Here is a 20,836-nt window from a genome sequence, read left to right on the forward strand (position 1 = left end):
GTCTGATTCTGCCTTATGTACTCCGTACGCCTGGTGAGCGTTGGCTACGGAATTATGTTTGTGATTGGGTGGAAGTCCAACACTCATTTCGTGGCTATCCAGAGTTATCTAGTATAGAGCCAGTGAGTGCGCAGTAATCGGTTCCAGAAGGAGGGGGGACGTAAAGTTTAAGCATGGACGTTTGGTGAGATTTTGGCCATTTCTGACACTATAACCAGCTGCGCCATGATACATATTTGACCGAGGTCAACAGTCTACCGTCATCCATGATATTAGCCCAAGGTTGAGTCCAAGTTGATAGGCTGAAATCTAGCAGATTCACCCCATTCTATTACTACCAGGACAAAATATACGCGACAAACCCACTAAGCAGTTGAATTATACAAATGCCAGAATTTGGTCGTAGAGGTTACCGTGTCAACTAGTCCGCGCAAGAGCGATTTGTGTAGATCATAAAAATAGCTACTACAGGTACTTGAACTGTAGAACGTTACCGAGTTGGCTAGGTTCACATGTTGTCTGATTTTTGGATCAGGTTTATATCTTAGATCGTGGATACTGTTCATAGGAGAGGTTGTTGATTTGTCTAGGGTAACTAATTAAGCTTGGCGTCGCGTTGGAACTTTGAGAGGCTTGGGTGGGTTATTAGCACTATGAGGATATATATTAGTCAAAGTAAAGTAAGGATTTGATCTCACGAAAGCAATGGGATTGACTACGGTTAACAAGCATCTATAGCACTGGCATGCATAAGTCTAAGTAGAGGTCAGCTTAGGGTCAAGGGTTCCTCAGGTTTTACTTCGGACTTGTCTGGTCACATGCTGTGATTTCTATAGTGGGTTAGTAAGACTCCTACAATATCCATGTCGTAATACCAGTAATACTAGTAATAGAGTAGGCTCTTAGCAAAAACTTAAGACGCCGCGATCAGTGCTAGTTGCGTGCTAGTGTGAAAATGCCAGTGGGTTTATTCTTACCTCACATGGAAGATATGCATGAACCGTGTTCATTTGTCGGTTTTCAACCGTCTAGACCGGTGTTCGAATGGTTCAAGTGAGATTTATCTCGGTCGTGTCGCTAACATATAGACTAAATAAAAAGTATCCGCACGATAAACCCCATGGCTTGTAAAACGGCAAAAGGAAACGCTCAAAGATACATCATAACGCCTAACCAACCAGCTGTCAAACTGTCATCTGCGGAGCCAACTTCTTCACAGTGCTATTTTTGAAGTTCTCCACAGCGTGCACTATATCATCCACTTTGGCTACCGCTCCAAAAATTCCACCTTCCATTTTGACCGATTCAATCGTGCTCGAATGAAGTGAAGGCTCACTGGCCGCCGTGCCGTCTTCTAAGACTACGCAGTCGAACCCTCGGTCGTTCGCCTCGCGCATAGTGGTGGACACACAGACATCGGTAGTTACTCCTGCAATTACCAGATTCTTGATGCCTTTATTTCGGAGAAGAAGCTCGAAATCAGTGTGAGCAAATGCTCCACGACCAGGCTTATCGATGACTGGCTCCCCGGGAAGCGGATACAGTTCATCAACGGTGTCGTGGCCAACCTCACCCCGGATCAAGAGACGGCCCAATGGACCCGGGGACCCAATCCCAAATCCGGAATCGTTATTACGTGACCGGTATGCCTCCCTACTTGAGAGAGTTGAGAGATCGGGTCGGTGACCTAAAATGATAAGTACTGTAACGTACAAATTTGGGGGCTGTACATGATTAACATACCTTCACGTGTATGATAGACTGGAAACCCAGACGCTCGGAACGCATTCAAAAGATGTTGTAGCTTAGGGATAAGTGCATGGGCAGCTGATATATCGTAGCCTTGATATTCCATATAACCACCTGGCGAGCAGACTGTGATGTGTTTCGTTAGCGAGCGATATTCACAAGAGAATATAGCGGGACGAGAGTACATACAGTCCTTTTGCATATCGATAATCACTAACGCAGTCGTATATGGCGTTAAAGTCGCGTCGTGCGGCCAATCATACGGTGCCGCCGCGACTTGGCCCTTTCGAACCTTGTGATGAGGAGCTTGCCGGGGTTTCTCGACAACTGGGCCGTGATTATGTGTTGGGTTTAGAACGGTCAGCGTCCAAATGCCAGGAGTTCCTGCTGCGACCAGCATGAATGGACAGTCCATCAACCGCGACGTTCGCCGCCGTTTCCTCGTCTCCTCGGTGAGGCCGTTGCGCGGACGATAGTGTCCGCCCCGATCGCATCTGAGCCATACCTTTGCAGTCCGCCCGGGTTTCTTTTCAGTGGGAGTACTAGAAGACTTGACAACAACATTGTACCCGTGCGCTTTGCCGTGTGCCTGCACTGATGCAAGAAGGGCTGGCCTTCGTATGTCACACAGCATAAGTATACACCTCCACCATCATACCAATGCGGGGATCTCCGCCGCCAAGCCAAATGGACGAACGAGTAGACTCACTTGTCAGGAAATGTTCCTTCAGGAGGCGGAAGGAGTTGCATTGACATCTCTGGAATATCTTGAAGATCGCTCGGAGCGTCGAGATTCAGGTCGGTGGGGTCTGCCATGATAACAAACCGTGTATCTTTGTAGGATAGAGGAGGTCTGAAACGAAGCGTCAGCATTGTCGGCAAAGTCATACAAAGCGACAATGAAGCTTTCAGCGGAGGAAAAGAAAAACGGGGCATCATGAAGCACATCGGACGCTTGAACTAAATAAGTGCGTGGAAGCAATCCATGGTATAAGAAGTGAACCCGGAGCTAAATCGTGCGTGGACATAGCGAACGTTCTCTGGGGACAGCCGGGAGGCGGATCTCCAAGAGGACAATAGATTGTTGGTAAGGGGGGAAGGGGGGGTTAAAGGCAACAGGGACTGAGGGAGATAGAACCCGAGCTAGTCCGGGCGATGGGAGATGGGATGAGGGACGAACAAACTCACCCGAGCACAATCTAAGTCGAAATCGATCTATCTTCAAACAGGCCCCAGACAAGCCAGAGGCATTCGATTGCCCCAGAGAGTCCGTCACTCACAGATCATCATCGGAAGACGCACAGCCGCAGGCGGTGGAATTGAATTGTCATGGTGCTAGACCCGATTGAGCTTAGTGGTATTGGTTGTTATGATTCTCCCGTATGGGCCCGTACTGTTGTCCCGTGGACACGGCCCAGCATCTGCTGCCCACTCATCTGGATAGCATCAGCACCTTTACTTCATCCCCCCAAAACATTGCCCACAACCCCTTACCCTCTTGCCCCTCTGTGAGGGACGCTTACAGGTAAGTCAAGTTACTGAGACTGTTTCAGTCTCAGTGAACCTTTTTTTTTTTTTTTTCCTTTCTTTTGTTTGTTTTCCTCTACTTCTACTTCTATTTCCTTTCCCGCCCGAACGTCTGTCGCAACCCGACTATCGCGACACCGCCTCGGCCCCTCCACGACTATAACGACCGGACACCCAGTTGTTAACACTGGCTCCTGTGAATGATCTCGGGCTGGATTTGTGAAATATACTGTACCATTCAACGTCTTGGTTGAGTGTGTATTCCTTCAGCAGTGGCATCTTTTGACGTGGTTTGCTGGAACGTGCGCCTCCTTCCCCGGCGTCAGTCGCCGGCGCGAATATAATGCCATCGGCCGATGATTCCACCTCCTCTCGACCCAACGGGACCAGCTCGAGCCGGGATGAGCTCGCATACTACAAGAAACAGTATGAACAGCTAGAAGCAGAGTTGGCCGACTTTCAGTCCTCCAGCCGTGAGTTGGAAGCGGAGCTGGAGAAGGACATTGAGGCATCTGAAAAGCGGGAGCGTCAGTTGAAAGAGAAGGTGGACAACTTGAGATACGAGGTTGACGAGTGGAAGGTGAGCCCATATACTACCTTATTTAAGACGCTCTACAGTGGCCGTTAAAAGTGCTAATCTGTCGCTCTATCGCAGACCAAGTACAAGCAGTCCAAATCAGAAGCCAACACCGCTCAGAATACCCTGCAGAAGGAAATAACAACACTACGAGATGCCAACCGGACTTTACAGTTAAAGTTACGTGACATCGAAGTCGCGAACGATGACTATGAACGCCAGGCTCGTCATACGACTTCATCCCTGGAGGATTTGGAGTCGAAATACAACATGGCCATTGAGAGAAGCGTATTGCTAGAAGAGGAGATCAAAATTGGAGAACAGGAACGAGAGAATCTACGAATTGAGAACCAGCATCTTCGTACTGAATTGTCTGAGCTGAAGGTCGAAACCGAGATTGTACAGGAGAAACTCCGGAATGCGGAATCCCACGGTGGCCGACGCAGGAAGCCAGCTCCCTTGCACCGCACTCCATCCACACCACAGACTCCAGAAATATTTGGCCGTTCTCCAGGACTGTCGACTGTGTCATCTCCTATTTTTGCTACACCACCAATGAAGTCGTCACTAATAGCCGCGACTGCAACCCCGCCGTCGCCGCCGATATCTGAGTCGTCCACCAGTATGCGCAAGTCCATCAATGCGACTCCTGGGTTTCCTCGACAGAAGGCGTCTGGTTCCGAGTCATATAGCTCTCGATCTTTGCATAGCTTCCCTCGGCAAAAGGCTTCCGGTTCCGAGTCATATAGCTCTCGATCTTTGCATGGATCCAGGACTCAGAAACTATCCCACGCCCACTCTCGCGCAACGTCCTCGGCACACAGCAATGGCCGTTCAACTTCATCAGCTACTTCCCGCGCGAGCCTATCCAAGCCCAGCCCCGGTCTCTCTAAGCCTAGCCCCAGTCTCTCCAGGCCCAGCCCCGGTTTCTCCAGGCCCAGTCCGAGCCTTTCTAAATCCACCAACAGTAACAACAGCACTCGGTCGTCCGGGATGCCCAAGTCAGGCTCATTGTATCAAATTCGTGGCCTGATCGGCAAAATGCAGAAATTGGAAGAAAGGGTTCAGTCGGCCAAATCGAAACTCCCGGCACCCTCTGACTCACCATCTCGGGTCTCTTCTCGCTCCGGGTCAATAGTTAGCGAGAGTCCTGTTGCTTCCACAATTACTGTTCGCAGGGAGCCTCGTAAACGATTAAGTGGCAGCAGCTTTAGCTCCTCAATTCACGGCGACGGTGTCTCATCATATGTCTCGACCAGTCGACCATCATTTAACAGTCGGCCAAGCAGCCGCACAAGCTACTCAAGTTCGTTCAGCCACAGCACACACCCTAGTATTGCACCTTCGACTCGACCTGAAAGTCGCCAGAGTCGGACCAAAACGCCACTGGGACATTATTCGACAAATCCAACCACTGAAAGTCGGCGACCGCGGTCATCGCTTAGCAACCCGGCGGGACAAAATGTACCCATAAACGGCATGTCTCATATTGACGAAGACGAGGATCTCTCTATGCACATGTCTATGCGGGCAAAGATCAGTGAGGTCCGCGAAACTCGTCTGCCTTCGTTTTCCACCCCCAATGGGCTTAAGAAGCGCACCCCCAGCGGAATTCCATCCATCCCTGCGCCTCGAAGCCTTCGCACTAGCACGGGACTTGATCGACGGGAGGGTCAAATGGGGCCGCCCGATCCGAAGACTAAGACCACTACCGATTTGGGCGAAACTTTCTAAGCCCTATGTGAATTTTTCACTACCTCTTCCTTCTATTGCCTACCCTTTGATACACGTTAGGGCAACCTCCGAAGGGCGTCACGATTTCACGGCTGGTACGCGCGCTTGATACATTTCAGATTACCATTCAGACTGCAATATCTTATTTACCTTTCCTTGTCCCGTCTATCATTTTCTTATTTCCTAATCACTACCCTTTTTGCAAAAATGCAAGCTCTCACGAGGGATTTGGGTACAACGGGAGGACTTGTTTTTGGGCCAGTTGTTCATAGATTCAAGGATTCCCCTGGACATTACTGCTGCGATTATACCACATTTGGTCATCATAACCTGTACAGTCAGTCTCGGTGAAAGGCGGAGTTTGGCAGTGTATCCGGTTCGATGGCGCTTCGATTAACAGCCGGGGGTTTTCCTACAGGGAGCCCCATCGGCGTCCAAGCTGTGACTCAGCATTATTTTTCTTTTTGCTGTATATTTCTTCTGCGTCGTTACAGTGTGCCTTAGGCGTTAGACAATACCCAGTTATAGTTTGATGAAACGGTCCTGTAAGCATAGTAGTTTGTCGTAGCTGTCCCCTAACATCGCTTCTTCCCCACCCTTCTTTATATATTTTATTATGAAGTATACAAAGTAGAAGCCCGCAGAGATACGACTTTGTGGCGAAAAGATAATGATCAACGGGATCAGGCAGTATCCACGGAATATCCATATCCCGGATATTAGGTGCTGTGACATGTCATATATAGTGTAGGCAGTTTGCAAACGCGGCGATGGTTGACAGTTGATGTGTTCTATTCTGGTTACCTGACAACTAGCAGTGCCTACTACGTAGTGACAGAAAGGTGCCCCGTGGAGTTCGGAATGTCACTAACGAAGAATAACCCTAGGGTGTTGCGCCAGGTACCGTACAGTTACATCTAGGGTCTCTGTTCTAGAACTTCGCAAACATCATCGCTGTTGGTGAACCTTTCTCTCGAAACCCAAGTCTTCATTTCCTACTGTCAAATTGTGAAGAAGCACCCAACATTTATTTCCATAGGAGTGTGAGCGATAAGAGGCCCCGAAGACCGAACTGTCGGGCTCCGTCGGTATTCGGAAGACAGGCCCCGGATAATATGTATTGGGCAAACATGAAGAACTAGCGGTAGGGTTTGATGAGGGCGATCATTTCGGTCCCAACGGGACAAACCCCCGAGATTGGTCGGGATTGGATTCAGACGTCAACACTGTTCAAATAAGGTTAGTTTCTGTCCTAGTTTTGAAAAGCCTTGGCCTAGTGGATGAGATCTAGTGGTCTAGTACTCCGTGCTCCGTACTCCTGCAGAGGATATACTCTCTACTCCATACTAGTTTTTTATTACCTCTTCGTTTGAAAGAGCACCACGTCAGCGAATATGGTCCCGTGCTGCATGTAGGTTGAATTGTATTCCTTGAGTTTTAGGAAGCATTTCTCTCTCTCTCTCTCTCTTTTTTCTCCTCTCTTGCATATCATTCGTTTCATTCTTCCCCTTCCTTTTCCTTTTCCTTTTCTTTTTCTTTTTCTTTCTTTTCTTTTCTCGCCTTAGTCGTTTGAATACGTGACAAAGTCTTCGCGCTACAAGTTTTTCTCCACCTCCCTGTATTGATTACTGAGGCGTGTCGGGATATGTATCCGTAGGGCGAAACGAAGGGAATGCTGCGAGGCGGCAAAATTAGCATGTTAGTATAATCACTTGTACCAGGTCTATTCACCAGGTTAAAAATTATCGGGTCGTCGCGATTTATATTGGTAACAAGGCACGTGCTGCCATCTAGAGCACAGATGTAGAACTGTAGGGGTATCGGAGTTGACCAATATAGTAGTCTAATATGGTAGCAATAAATCACTAGGGCTTGGACTCAGATCTGATGACCAATGCGACATAGGAGGATGGAGAGTATGTACAGGTGGCATACAAATGCCGAGACCCATGTTCTTCGCATTGGATGTTTAGCACGGACTTTTACAGGTTTTCTTGCCTGGTTAATTCATGACTCCGAGCTTAGAATTAACTCAATGGATACGCCTCTCTCCCTTCTAGTTTTACAATTTTTTTTTAGAGGATTTCTTAGGGGTTGCTATCATGAGGCGGTGATGGTTTTGAGAGTGGTCTCAAAGGCTATATATCACAGATGCACACTAAGATAAGGGCAAGAGTAATCACGATACGTTGATTGGTATCGGGTCTGGAATGGAGTCCTACTACCTAAAAACTTGGCTAGTCATAGTAGGTAGTAGCAATCATCTCTAGTTCCGCCGTGCACTTCGGGCAGCTGATTGGATCGCAGAGAATGTTGATGAAGGAAAGAAAAAGTGGTGGGAAGTAAACGTCATGGGGCCCAACAAGCGCATTGGGAAGAAGTTGGGGTGTTGTTCCCAAGTTGGCGCTGACCCACAGCTACTTTTTTCCCTACTCAGGTTTCTTTACCTAAACCCTTTCTTGATTAGTGCTTCTCGACAACTGAACCTCTAGATACATTGAGAATAGAAAAGAAAAAAAAAATAAAAATAAATAAGGACGAGAATGAATATAACCCTTCTCCCCCCCTCTTCTCCTGCTTTCTACTCATACTCCGGACCTCTTTCACCTTTTTCTTCTTTATTCAATCCCTTACTATATTGTTGAGGTGGTAATTAGCGGTAAGATCTCCCGTACCTAACCTCCCTCACTACACTCGGTACAGAGACGGAGTACATACCTACGGTACATAGGTACTACGGAGTACTACCTTTAAGTTACCGTTCCGTACCTGGTGCCCTGCGCGGTTCCCAGAACTGCCACTTGCCGTTTGCGACGTTGGCCGCCCCAGGCCAGGCCAGGCCACCCATCCATCCATTTCCATCCATGTTCTGGTTTTTTTTATTGCCCGTACTTCTCGCTCTTCGTACCCAGACTTGATTGCTGACATTACTTTCTCACCTCACAGTTAGGGGACAACCTTTCATCTTACTTTGTTGTGGCCCCCCTTCTTCTGACGACTTCTTTTCTCTGACGCCGTGTGGAGGCTTATTTGCTTCTCCAGAGAGGGTCTTTTCTTACGTTATTCATATTCTAATCTCCCCTACTCAGCACGTGTACCACTACGATCCAGACACTTCTACAGCTCTCTCTTCTCCCCGCTGATTACGCCCTGAGTCCTACCTCGATTATACCTCTACCATTCTAGACATTTTACCTGAATATTTCGCATGGGAATTGTATAATCTATAATTCACTGATTTCATCATGGCCATCACCAACGGAACCTCGACGACCCAATACAACCTTCCCTCACATTTTATCGGTGGTAACCACCTTGAAGCTGCAGCGCCGAGCAGTGTTAAAGACTTTGTGGCCAAGCATGGCGGCCATTCAGTAATTAGTTCGGTGAGAACAACCCACGATGTCCTGGAACGTGTATTGGTAGGAAACATCTGAAGCTAATAAGATCGTCTTTCACAGGTTTTGATCGCCAACAATGGTATCGCAGCTGTGAAAGAAATCCGTTCGGTCCGGAAATGGGCCTACGAAACATTCGGCAATGAACGTGCGATTCAGTTTACGGTGATGGCAACGCCAGAAGATTTGCGGGCAAATGCTGATTATATCCGTATGGCGGACCAATATGTTGAGGTATGGAATGGTCGAAGGCTACACTTGCGATGTTTGCGCTGACAGCGGACTTTTTAGGTTCCGGGGGGCACAAATAACAATAACTATGCGAACGTCGAGCTGATCGTTGATGTTGCCGAACGAATGGACGTCCACGCCGTGTGGGCCGGATGGGGTCATGCTTCTGAAAACCCCCGCTTACCTGAGTCTCTCGCTGCTTCTCCCAAGAAAATCCTTTTCATTGGACCACCGTCCTCGGCCATGCGCTCACTGGGTGATAAGATCTCGTCCACAATTGTCGCCCAACATGCTGGTGTGCCTTGCATCCCATGGTCCGGAACTGGTGTCGATGACGTGAAGGTCGACGACAAGGGCATTGTCACTGTTGACGATGAGGTCTACAACCGCGGTTGCACCTTCTCACCGGAGGAAGGTCTCCAGAAAGCCAAGGAAATTGGTTTCCCTGTGATGATCAAAGCTTCCGAAGGTGGAGGAGGAAAGGGTATCCGTAAGGTTGAAAGTGAAGAGGACTTCGTTAACTTGTATAATGCCGCCGCAAATGAAATCCCTGGATCCCCGATTTTCATCATGAAGCTTGCTGGAAATGCCCGCCACTTGGAAGTTCAGCTGCTGGCCGATCAGTACGGCAACAACATCTCCTTGTTTGGCCGAGATTGCTCAGTCCAACGGCGACACCAGAAGATCATTGAAGAGGCTCCCGTAACAATCGCCAAGCCTGCAACATTCCAGGCTATGGAGCGTGCAGCTGTCAGCCTAGGAAAGCTGGTTGGTTACGTGTCAGCCGGTACCGTGGAATATCTGTACTCGCATGCAGATGACAAGTTCTACTTCTTGGAGCTGAACCCTCGTCTCCAAGTCGAGCACCCTACAACTGAAATGGTTTCTGGTGTCAACCTGCCAGCTGCGCAACTTCAGATTGCTATGGGTATTCCCCTGCACCGGATTCGCGATATTCGCTTGCTTTATGGTGTGGACCCGAACACGTCTTCCGAGATTGACTTCGACTTCTCCAACGAAGAAAGCTACAAGACGCAGCGTCGCCCGCAACCTAAGGGACATACTACTGCTTGCCGTATCACCTCCGAAGATCCAGGCGAGGGTTTCAAGCCTTCCAGTGGTACCATGCACGAACTGAACTTCCGCAGTTCGTCCAATGTTTGGGGTTACTTCTCTGTCGGTACGGCTGGAGGTATTCACAGTTTCTCAGACAGTCAGTTCGGTCATATTTTCGCCTATGGTGAGAATCGTTCTGCGTCACGGAAACACATGGTTATCGCTTTGAAGGAATTGAGTATCCGTGGTGATTTCCGGACGACTGTGGAGTACTTGATTAAGCTACTGGAAACCCCTGCATTCGAGGACAACACAATCACGACTGGATGGCTTGATCAGCTGATCACCAACAAGCTTACCGCTGAACGCCCTGATCCCATTGTTGCCGTGTTGTGTGGTGCGGTTACTAAGGCACACCAGGCCAGCGAAGCAGGTGTGGAGGAGTATCGGAAGGGTCTCGAGAAGGGTCAGGTGCCCTCGAAGGACGTCTTGAAGACCGTTTTCCCTGTTGATTTCATTTACGAAGGTCTGCGCTACAAGTTCACCGCCACTAGGGCAAGCTTGGACAGTTACCACCTGTTCATCAACGGATCTAAATGCTCTGTCGGCGTCCGTGCGCTGGCCGATGGTGGCTTGCTGGTCCTCCTCAACGGTCGCAGTCACAACGTCTACTGGAAGGAGGAAGCGGCTGCGACGCGCCTCAGTGTCGACGGTAAGACCTGCCTGCTAGAGCAAGAGAACGACCCGACACAGCTCCGCACGCCATCTCCCGGAAAGCTCGTCAAGTTCACTGTTGAGAATGGTGAACATGTCCGGGCTGGTCAGGCCTTCGCTGAGGTTGAGGTAATGAAGATGTACATGCCTTTGATCGCTCAGGAAGACGGAATTGTGCAATTGATCAAGCAGCCTGGTGCTACTTTGGAGGCCGGTGATATCCTCGGCATCCTCGCCTTAGATGATCCTTCCCGTGTCAAACATGCACAACCGTTCACCGGGCAGTTGCCGGATCTTGGCCCTCCCCAGGTTGTAGGTAACAAGCCTCCACAGAGGTTCTTCCTGCTCCATAGCATCCTGGAAAACATTCTGCGAGGATTCGATAACCAAGTAATCATGAGTACCACGCTCAAGGAGCTTGTGGAAGTCCTCCGGGATCCTGAGCTTCCCTATGGAGAGTGGAATGCTCAATCTTCTGCTCTGCACTCTCGTATGCCTCAGAGACTGGACACTCAGCTTCAAAACATTGTCGATCGTGCACGCGCCCGCAAGACTGAGTTCCCGGCCAAGCAGCTTCAGAAGACTATTACTCGATTTATCGAAGAAAACCTCAATCCTGCAGACGCTGAAATCCTGAGAACAACCCTCTTGCCTCTGGAGCAAGTCATCAACAAGTATATCGATGGACTGAAGACCAACGAATTCAATGTCTTCATTGGACTCTTGGAGCAGTACTACGAGGTAGAGAAGCTATTCTCTGGTCGCAACACTCGTGACGAAGATGCTATCCTGAAACTCAGAGACGAGCATAAGGATGATATCATCAGCGTTGTCCAGACTGTACTCTCCCACAGTCGCATTGGTGCCAAGAATAATCTGATCCTTGCCATTCTGGCAATGTACCGTCCCAACCAACCTGGCGTCGGCAACGTTAGCAAGCACTTCAAGCCGATTCTCCAGAAACTCACAGAACTCGAATCCCGATCCGCCGCTAAGGTCACTCTGAAGGCACGTGAGGTTCTTATCCAGTGCGCTCTTCCCTCTTTGGAGGAACGCCTCTCGCAAATGGAACTAATTTTGCGTTCCTCGGTTGTTGAGTCGCGCTACGGTGAGACCGGTTGGGACCATCGCGAACCCGATTTCGGCGTGCTGAAGGAGGTGGTCGATTCGAAGTACACTGTTTTCGATGTGCTGCCTCGATTCTTCGTGCATCAAGATGCCTGGGTCACGCTGGCTGCTCTCGAGGTCTATGTTCGCCGTGCCTACCGTGCTTACACCTTGAAAGGCATCCAGTATCACTCTTCCGGCGAGCCACCACTGCTTTCGTGGGACTTCACGCTTGATAAGCTTGGACAACCTGAGTTTGGCGGCGTCACGTCGACGCACCCGTCCACTCCAAGCACCCCGACAGCGGAGAGCAACCCCTTCCGCAGGCTGAACTCCATCAGTGACATGTCCTATCTGGTTAATGATGGAAGCAACGAGCCTACCAGAAAGGGTGTCCTTCTCCCAGTTCAGTACTTGGAGGATGCCGAGGAATACCTGGCTAGAGCCCTGGAGGTCTTCCCTCGGGCTGGCTCAAAGGCAAAGAAGCCTTCTGATAATGGCCTTCTTGCCACACTGGAGGGCAAGCGTCGACCGGCCCCTCGAATTGAAAGCGACAACGAGCTGACTGGTGTTTGCAATGTCGCTGTCCGTGATGTTGAAGACCTAGACGATACACAGATTGTATCTCAAATCAATACAATTCTGGCTGATGTCAAGGATGAGTTGCTTGCTCGTCGCATCCGCCGCGTGACTTTTATCTGTGGCAAGAATGGCATCTACCCAGGCTACTACACTTTCCGAGGACCTACTTACGAGGAGGATGAGAGCATCCGTCACAGCGAGCCTGCTCTGGCGTTCCAGCTGGAACTCGGCCGTTTGTCCAAGTTTAAGATCAAGCCAGTCTTCACGGAAAACCGTAACATTCACGTCTATGAAGCCATTGGCAAGGGTCCGGAGAGTGACAAGGCCTTGGACAAGCGGTACTTTGTGCGTGCGGTGGTGCGCCCGGGCCGCCTTCGTGACGATATTCCTACGGCTGAATATTTGATCTCTGAGGCTGACCGATTGATGAACGATATCTTGGACGCTCTCGAGATCATTGGCAACAACAACTCTGATCTGAACCACATCTTCATCAACTTCTCTCCTGTGTTCAACCTGCAGCCGAAGGACGTCGAGGAGGCTTTGGCTGGCTTTTTGGATCGTTTCGGCCGTCGCCTCTGGCGACTTCGCGTTACTGGTGCTGAGATCCGTATCCTGTGCACTGACCCCACCACTGGAGTACCATACCCTCTGCGTGTGATCATCACCAACACCTATGGTTTCATCATTCAGGTGGAACTTTACATTGAGAAGAAGTCCGAAAAGGGCGAATGGGTCTTCCACAGCATTGGTGGTACCAACAAGCTCGGATCCATGCATTTGCGCCCTGTATCCACTCCCTATCCCACCAAGGAGTGGCTCCAACCCAAGCGGTACAAGGCTCATCTGATGGGCACTCAATATGTGTACGACTTCCCTGAGCTCTTCAGACAGGCCTTCCAGAATAGCTGGACCAAAGCTGTCGCTAAGGTGCCATCATTGGCGGAACAGCGCCCTCCCGTTGGTGAATGTATCGACTACACCGAGCTTGTGCTGGATGACACTGACAATCTGGTGGAAATTTCGAGAGGCCCTGGTACAAACACGCATGGTATGGTGGGTTGGCTCGTGACTGCCCGCACCCCTGAATATCCTCGTGGACGGCGATTCATCATCGTCGCGAATGATATCACATTCCAAATTGGATCGTTTGGTCCACAGGAGGACAAGTTCTTCCACAAGTGTACCGAGCTGGCAAGAAAGCTTGGAATTCCCCGTATCTACCTTTCTGCCAACTCGGGAGCCCGTATCGGAATGGCTGATGAGCTGATCCCCTACTTCTCGGTCGCTTGGAATGATCCTGAGAGACCCGAGGCTGGGTTCAAGTACCTCTACCTTACTCCCGAAGTTAAGAAGAAGTTCGACGCGAACAAGAAAAAGGAAGTTATCACTGAGCTGATCAACGATGAAGGTGAAGAGCGGCACAAGATCACCACTATCATCGGTGCCAAGGACGGCCTTGGTGTTGAATGTCTTAAGGGCTCTGGTCTAATTGCAGGTGCCACCTCCAAGGCTTATGAAGACATCTTCACGATCACTCTGGTCACTTGCCGTTCGGTCGGTATCGGTGCCTATCTCGTGCGTCTCGGACAAAGAGCTATTCAGGTTGAGGGCCAGCCAATTATCCTCACAGGTGCTCCGGCCATTAACAAACTGTTGGGCAGAGAGGTTTACACATCCAACCTCCAACTTGGTGGAACGCAGATTATGTACAGGAACGGAGTTTCGCACATGACTGCTAATGATGACTTCGAAGGTGTGCAGAAGATCGTTGAATGGATGTCCTTCGTTCCTGACAGGAAGGGATCGCCTAATCCCATCCGTCCTTGGTCGGACAACTGGGACCGTGACATCGAGTACTATCCTCCTTCCAAGCAGGCCTATGACCCCCGCTGGCTCATTGCCGGTAAAGAGGATGAGGAGGGCTTCCTTCCTGGTTTGTTTGATACTGGGTCTTTTGAAGAAGCTCTTGGCGGTTGGGCTCGTACCGTTGTCGTTGGTCGCGCACGACTGGGTGGTATCCCTATGGGTGTCATCGCTGTTGAGACTCGCTCGGTGGAGAACGTTACTCCAGCCGACCCGGCCAACCCTGACTCGATGGAGATGATTAGCACCGAAGCCGGTGGCGTGTGGTACCCTAACTCTGCCTTCAAGACAGCTCAAGCCCTTCGTGACTTCAACAACGGTGAACAACTGCCCGTAATGATCCTGGCCAACTGGAGAGGTTTCTCGGGTGGACAGCGCGACATGTACAATGAGGTTCTTAAGTATGGTTCGTACATCGTCGATGCTTTGGTCAAGTATGAGCAGCCCATTTTCGTCTACATCCCGCCCTTCGGTGAACTCCGTGGTGGTTCTTGGGTCGTCATTGACCCAACAATCAATCCGGACCAAATGGAGATGTACGCTGATGAGGAAGCTCGCGGTGGTGTCCTCGAGCCTGAGGGTATTGTTAACATCAAATACCGCCGTGACAAGCAGTTGGATACAATGGCTCGCCTGGATGCTACTTATGGTGAGCTCCGACGCTCTCTTGAAGACCCGTCGCTCAGTAAGGAGCAGTTGTCGGAGATCAAGACCAAGATGGCTACCCGCGAGGAGCAACTTCTGCCTGTCTATTTGCAGATTGCTCTGCAGTTTGCTGATCTTCATGATCGTGCTGGCCGCATGGAGGCCAAGAACACTATTCGTCGGCCGCTTACATGGAAGAACGCACGTCGATTCTTCTACTGGCGTGTGCGTCGTCGTCTCAGCGAGGAACTTATCATCAAGCGCATGGTTGCTGCGGCACCATCTCCCGCACCCCGCGACGCCAGCAGTGGTGCCATCCCGACCATCCCAGCTGGAACCGTCTCTTCTACTGAATCCGCTCGCTCGATTCACCTTCGCACCTTGCGTACCTGGACTGGAATGCTTGATGACGAATTGGAGCGCGATGACCAACGCGTAGCCCTGTGGTATGAAGAAAACAAGAAGCTCATTCAGGCAAAGATTGAATCCCTCAAGACCGAATCCGTTGCTGCAGATGTTGCGCAATTGCTTATCGGCAACAAGGACGGTGGATTGAAGGGTGTGCAGCAAGTCCTGAGCATGCTGCCTGTCGAGGAGAAGGAAGCTGTTCTCAAGTACCTTTCGTCATAAATCCTTCATTAAGTATTGGATTGTCTGGATGGTCCCATGTTTTGTTTTTCTTTTATATCATATATAGTCATGCACTTGAGCAATGAGCACGAGGCAGGGATCGGGGTTCGGCTTTTCGGAGGTGTATGTTTTTGTATTTCTTTTTGATGTGTTTATGTCAGCTATCAAGCATTTATCCTTATGTGTTCAGTACATTCTAGTTAAACAAATTAATCTTAAGATATTAAAAGCACCTTAAGATATTAAAAGTACCTTAAGATATTAGAGTAGCAACTTGGTCTCTAGGCTTACGACACAGCATTTGGATATTTAAAAATTCGACTGGCGCTGTTGTAAATTTAAAACAATTGTACAGTAGTAGTAGTAGTAGTAGTAGTAGTAGTAGTAGTAGTAGTATGTAAAGAGATTATTGAATGACTATCGAGTATATTTAAGCCAGTCTTATGTACAACTTTGTTTCTCCAGACGTCAATTTCAAGAAGATGGAATCTTGTCCCTGATCACAAAGTAGAATGAGAGAGACAAAGGCAGAGACTATTATATGCCCGAGGAAGTTAATCGCTCATTGTCTGAAAGTGAGATTAGAAACTATGTAACAAATGCGCAAGGGGGTATTATTTAATTCTTTCCCATCCACTCATGTATAATCATAACCATAAATAACAGGTAGGAACAGAATCGCAGAATGCCGGGCCAAATCCAAGAGTCACGAATGACGACATATAGGGTTCCAGATAGCAACTTAAAAAAAAAGGAAAAGGGAAAGAAGGGGTATAAAGAACAGGAAGCTACGGGATGAAGATGGATATAACAGAGTAAAGGAAAGAAAAACGATAAATGGAAGTTTATGCGAGCTGCCTCTCCAAGCTGCGGGGTGGGGTCAGGATGGGTGGCAGTCCTCGATAAGGGGTGGAGACCTCTCGAGCTCGGCTGGGGTGCGCCGGGCCCATACTAGGGTCCTCTAAACGTAGACGCCCGATACCAACTGGAAGCTCCTCTGGTAGTGGGAGCGGAGCGCGATATCTCGGGTTCTGAGGTTCAAAGTGGGAGGAGCCGGGCGTGGGATACGGGAAAGACTCATGTGGATAGCCTGGTAGGCTGACGTATGTCGCGTCCAAGGTGCGGGCGATGTCCTCTAACATGACTTCCATTGGGGCGATGTATGCCGTGTGGCTTTTCTCTGACCAAGCTAGGACGTGGCCGCATACTCGACCGGTTGACTTTTCGAAGACCCATGCTCCTGAGTCGCCGGGAACTAGAATAAGTTAGCGGGGACATCCAACGCAACCAGGGCTCCTGGGTATGCTTACTTACCACCGAAGTTCCCGTCTACACAGAAACTCGTCGAGAAAGTCTGTCGGCCGTGGAGTTTTACAATTGTCATTGCTCGAGATATCTGCCCAGTTTGCAAGCCGCTGGTTCGACCGCAACAATGAACTTTCAAGCCACCAAGGTCTTCTAGGCGTGCAATATCGTTCAAATAAATGGTCTCAGTTTGTTGCAGAGGATGCTGACTGAACACTATGTTACGGGCATCGATCCGATCATCGTTAATCTTGATCAAGGCCCAATCAATTTCATGTTTGATGCCTTTGCGTGTCCAGCGCCTGACACCAGAAGAAGCATGGACAAACCCAAGAGAGTGAGAGGCTAGATGTTCATCGTCACGATCTTCGGGGCATGGGAAAAAATCTTCATGGACGTCATCGATCGCTGGCTGTGTGACGAACAAGGGTGGCTCGTCGCCTGGATCAATACCAGCCGTGTCACCTACTGAGGCCGAGTCTTCATCCTCATCAATGTCAAATGCGTCTTCATCTGAGGAGAAGCCATCGGAGAGGTTGAAGTCGTCGTAGGTCCCTTCTAGGCTAAGGGAAATGGAATTATCGTCGCCGTCCTCATCTTCTGAGATCTCAAGTTCAAGTTCCGACGGATTTTCATCACACCAGCTGTACATAAACTCTGTTTCCTGAGGTGCAGGGTCTCGAGGCCAGTTCCCTGCCGACCGGAGAGGAGCACCGGGATCTTCATCCTCGCAGTCCTCCTGATCACTGGGCGACTCCAACATATGATGCACTGTCATACCATATGGCATTCCGTCCACCAGAATGGCCCCACCATAAGTTACCGGAGGTAAGTGCTCTTCATTCATGAAGGCACCTATGGAGGCACCGCAGAGAGGCCGGGGCTGATAGCAAGGATTTGGGTCCGGATGAAAAGATGCAGGCATGTCGGTTCTTTCCGGTCCAGATTTTGCTGGCCTACGACGTTTCTTCCGAGGGACTTTTGAGCGTTGAATGTCGCCCCGAAGAACGATCAAGTCCCAATCTTCCCGATCGAGAACGAAGTATTTTTTCAAGGCAGCCCTAACCTTTTTTGCGCTAGCACACGTCACGCAGATTGTCGTCCTGGCACTTTCAGGAGCCTCGCCTGTCATCATGAGAGTGACGCTGCACGACTCAGATGAGTCTTTTAATATTTTTTGGAGGAGTTTTCTCAATCGAGGTAACATTTGAAAGTTCCACTCGTTGAGATGCTCCTGAGGTATTTCAACATTGGTGAGTTTCTTAAACGTTCTCTTCCGCACTTTCCTCTCGTCTAAGCCCATCTTTTCTCTTATTAGCTTCATTTCGGCAGTGGGAAGCGTGGCAAACGGTTCGGTATATGGAACAAATGGCTCGGGAGTGGGGTTGTAGTCCTTGACAGGCTCTTTCGTAGCCGCGGGCTCGGATCCTGGAACAAGAGCAAGTGGGAGGCAATCGTCCAGCTCCTCAGCTCCGGGTGCCGAGAAAAGATCGATCCTGCAGCAAGACCAAACGATCTTGGACATAGTGTATATGAAGTTCATGGAGAACGAGAAGATACTGTCAGGCTCGGACAGATCTAGCACAGGATAGTGAAATGTCTGAGGAATCCTGAGGTTAAAATCATCGAACGGTTGGGTTGAAAGATGGAAGTTGGGTGCGTCTAAACAGAGCTGTACCACATGAAGGTATGCGCTACCGCACTTGGGACCCAGCTTCCGAAGATAAACATTCTCTATTCTTTGTTTGAACATAGAGTTGTTGTATTTCATCTTCCACAAACGGCTGATAGGCGTCCATAGCCCGATTTCCATCAATACCAGGCCAAGCGAGTAAAGGTCATATGCCCAGGAAGCGTCATCTCCCAGAGACCTCTTATCATCTGGATGACGATACATGCTCGATGAAAGAGGTTCAGGTGATGAACTGGTCCCGGAAAACTGAGCGAACGAGGTCAGGTAAGGACGTCGCAAGTTCTCTGTGAGCCCAACTTCATCGGTATTTGAGTTTGTCAACCCAGGGAAGATAAGAACATTGCTGCTATTTATATTTCCATGCACAAGGTTCTGGCTCCGTAGTTGTAACACAGCCATTAAAAGGTCATAAGCCAAGCGAAAACGAGTTTCTAGGTTGGGGACGTGATATTCTTCACCCGACTCAAAGAGCGACAACAAAGGCTTGGGTTTTAGCCCGTTCAAGAGGTCGGTAGGGTTGTGTAAGAAGGGAAAGTAGTCAACTGGCATCTGATAGATAAAGGCGTATCGGGAGTTTGGCATATCAACATAGTAGCCGAGAAACTTCAATAAGCCCAGATGGGAAACACGGGCGTTTTGGACAAGCTGGTCAAGTGTCTGATGCACATGGTCCAACCGTTGAATTCCTGGTGCTGTAGATGCCCCCGAGTTCTCAAGCATCATGGGAGTAAACTCAACCAGAATGGTCACAGTGGAATCTTTCGCACCCCGCAGAAAAGGTGATGCTGATGTCTTCATGCGCCCAATGGCTCGCGAATTAGTGGAGGCGGCTACCATTTCGTAAGGCGGGGGGCTATTGTCGTGGGATGCCCCGGACAGCTGCAGAGCCGAACGATCAATAATGTAGTGGTTCGTAGTTAGGGATATCTTGCTTAATGACTTATCGAGTTGTGGCTTTTCGAGGGCTGTGGCGGCGCGATTGGGAAACGATGAATATTCAAATGTATCAAGCTGTGTCTTGGGGTGTTTGGAGTCAATAGAGGCGCCATGATATGATTTCGAATCCGGGAAAACAGTGTAAATAGTATCCTCTGCTGTTGACCCAGGGTATTGTCGTGAGCGGGCCTTAATAGCCGACTGCCCACTAGAGGTCATGTTGCGTCGCGAGCGGGACAGGTCATAAAGGGTATCAATACAAGCCGTTAGGTCGGCGAGAAGGTGCTTAGACCGATTGATATCTTCGTCAGTCCAGTGCGTCTTGAGCGGCAGACTACTAAGACCATCTTTCGAGGGTGGGTCTGACCGAGCGCCTTTGGGGGGTAGGTCGGAAGTCCCTGCATGCTGAATGCGTTCTGCTTCATTGAGAAGCTCTTGAATAGAAGACATGACACTGGCAACAACATCGCTGTAGCCAGCTTGTGTTAATGATTCATCGATGTCATTCGGCTGCGCAGCGCTGGCGTCGCTCCAATCTAGACCCCATGCCAGAAGCCTGTCTCTTTGTGTTCGAAAACTCCGGTGAAGAGCAACTAGTTCCGGGTCATCAACAGCTTTCGAAGCAGTCGTTACACTCTCGCAAGAGGTCTTGGTATCTGTATACATCTTGGTAAGGCGTCGCTGGAGGTACGAACCTCCATGACGGAGAACGGACATCTTGGCGCGCAGGCTGTCCGGGACGAATTGTAAGATTCAACAGGGATTCAGAGCATGGGCAGATAACACGCTGCCGTTACCAGTGACATTGCATGATCTCAAAAACTGTTGTTGCTAGGAGTGTTTGGTCGCGCAGCTTCAACAAATGTTCAGTAGATATCAAAGTCGAGGGGCAAAGAGCGACAGGAGGAATAAGAATAGATTGAAGGTGGGCAGGAATTCTGTTGCCTAACCAATAGGGAGTGGCGAGTGCAGTAAAGCCTCCATCGCCAAGCCACAAGTCCGCGCAAGCTTGGCGCATCACGTGGCAGGCAGCCGCGATTCCCAGGCTACAGGTGTATACGTCAATGATTGGCCATTTCTCTAGCA

General features: G+C 49.6%; 5 protein-coding genes across 5 annotated transcripts; 3 read left to right on the forward strand and 2 right to left on the reverse strand.

Annotated features, from left to right (window-relative positions):
• Window positions 1–1,184: 1,184 nt before the first annotated feature.
• BDV38DRAFT_270737 (cysteine hydrolase family protein) lies at window positions 1,185–2,565 on the reverse strand (the record flags this gene model as incomplete). Its single annotated transcript, XM_032057196.1, has 4 exons — window positions 1,185–1,687; window positions 1,744–1,875; window positions 1,939–2,363; window positions 2,459–2,565. 4 exons carry the CDS (start codon window positions 2,563–2,565, stop codon window positions 1,185–1,187), a joined length of 1,167 nt encoding a protein of 388 aa, XP_031914331.1.
• A 1,558-nt stretch (window positions 2,566–4,123) lies between these two features.
• Window positions 4,124–5,587, forward strand: nde1 (nuclear distribution protein NudE; the record flags this gene model as incomplete). The annotated part of the gene is made up of 1 exon (XM_032057197.1): window positions 4,124–5,587. The coding sequence occupies one exon, from the start codon at window positions 4,124–4,126 to the stop codon at window positions 5,585–5,587; it is 1,464 nt and encodes a 487-aa protein (XP_031914332.1).
• A 1,449-nt stretch (window positions 5,588–7,036) lies between these two features.
• BDV38DRAFT_244996 (uncharacterized protein) lies at window positions 7,037–7,998 on the forward strand. Its single transcript, XM_032054409.1, has one exon. The coding sequence runs from the start codon at window positions 7,482–7,484 to the stop codon at window positions 7,752–7,754; it is 273 nt and encodes a 90-aa protein (XP_031914333.1). The 5' UTR covers window positions 7,037–7,481; the 3' UTR covers window positions 7,755–7,998.
• A 96-nt stretch (window positions 7,999–8,094) lies between these two features.
• BDV38DRAFT_244997 (acetyl-CoA carboxylase ACC1) lies at window positions 8,095–16,128 on the forward strand. Its single transcript, XM_032054410.1, has 3 exons — window positions 8,095–8,973; window positions 9,049–9,219; window positions 9,277–16,128. The coding sequence occupies exons 1-3, from the start codon at window positions 8,833–8,835 to the stop codon at window positions 15,814–15,816; spliced, it is 6,852 nt and encodes a 2,283-aa protein (XP_031914334.1). The 5' UTR covers window positions 8,095–8,832; the 3' UTR covers window positions 15,817–16,128.
• Window positions 16,129–16,189: 61 nt separating this feature from the next.
• Window positions 16,190–20,612, reverse strand: BDV38DRAFT_245002 (uncharacterized protein). The gene is made up of 2 exons (XM_032054411.1): window positions 17,131–20,612; window positions 16,190–17,071 (listed from the first exon to the last, which is right to left on the reverse strand). Exons 1-2 carry the CDS (start codon window positions 20,465–20,467, stop codon window positions 16,662–16,664), a joined length of 3,747 nt encoding a protein of 1,248 aa, XP_031914335.1. The 5' UTR covers window positions 20,468–20,612; the 3' UTR covers window positions 16,190–16,661.
• Between the last annotated feature and the right edge of the window lie 224 nt (window positions 20,613–20,836).

The sequence above is a fragment of the Aspergillus pseudotamarii genome (assembly GCF_009193445.1).
Source record: "Aspergillus pseudotamarii strain CBS 117625 unplaced genomic scaffold BDV38scaffold_22, whole genome shotgun sequence".
NCBI lineage: Eukaryota > Fungi > Ascomycota > Eurotiomycetes > Eurotiales > Aspergillaceae > Aspergillus > Aspergillus pseudotamarii.

Bases quoted from the DNA above. Each gene is read 5' to 3' on its own strand.
- BDV38DRAFT_244996 (XM_032054409.1), top strand. From the start codon at position 7,482: ATGCGACATAGGAGGATGGAGAGTATGTACAGGTGGCATACAAATGCC.
- BDV38DRAFT_245002 (XM_032054411.1), bottom strand. From the start codon at position 20,467: ATGTCCGTTCTCCGTCATGGAGGTTCGTACCTCCAGCGACGCCTTACC. The intron at 17,072-17,130 runs GTAAGTAAGCAT...AACTTATTCTAG, and splicing joins TGTAGACGGGAACTTCGGTG to TTCCCGGCGACTCAGGAGCA.
- BDV38DRAFT_244997 (XM_032054410.1), top strand. From the start codon at position 8,833: ATGGCCATCACCAACGGAACCTCGACGACCCAATACAACCTTCCCTCA. The intron at 8,974-9,048 runs GTGAGAACAACC...CGTCTTTCACAG, and splicing joins GCCATTCAGTAATTAGTTCG to GTTTTGATCGCCAACAATGG. The intron at 9,220-9,276 runs GTATGGAATGGT...CGGACTTTTTAG, and splicing joins TGGCGGACCAATATGTTGAG to GTTCCGGGGGGCACAAATAA.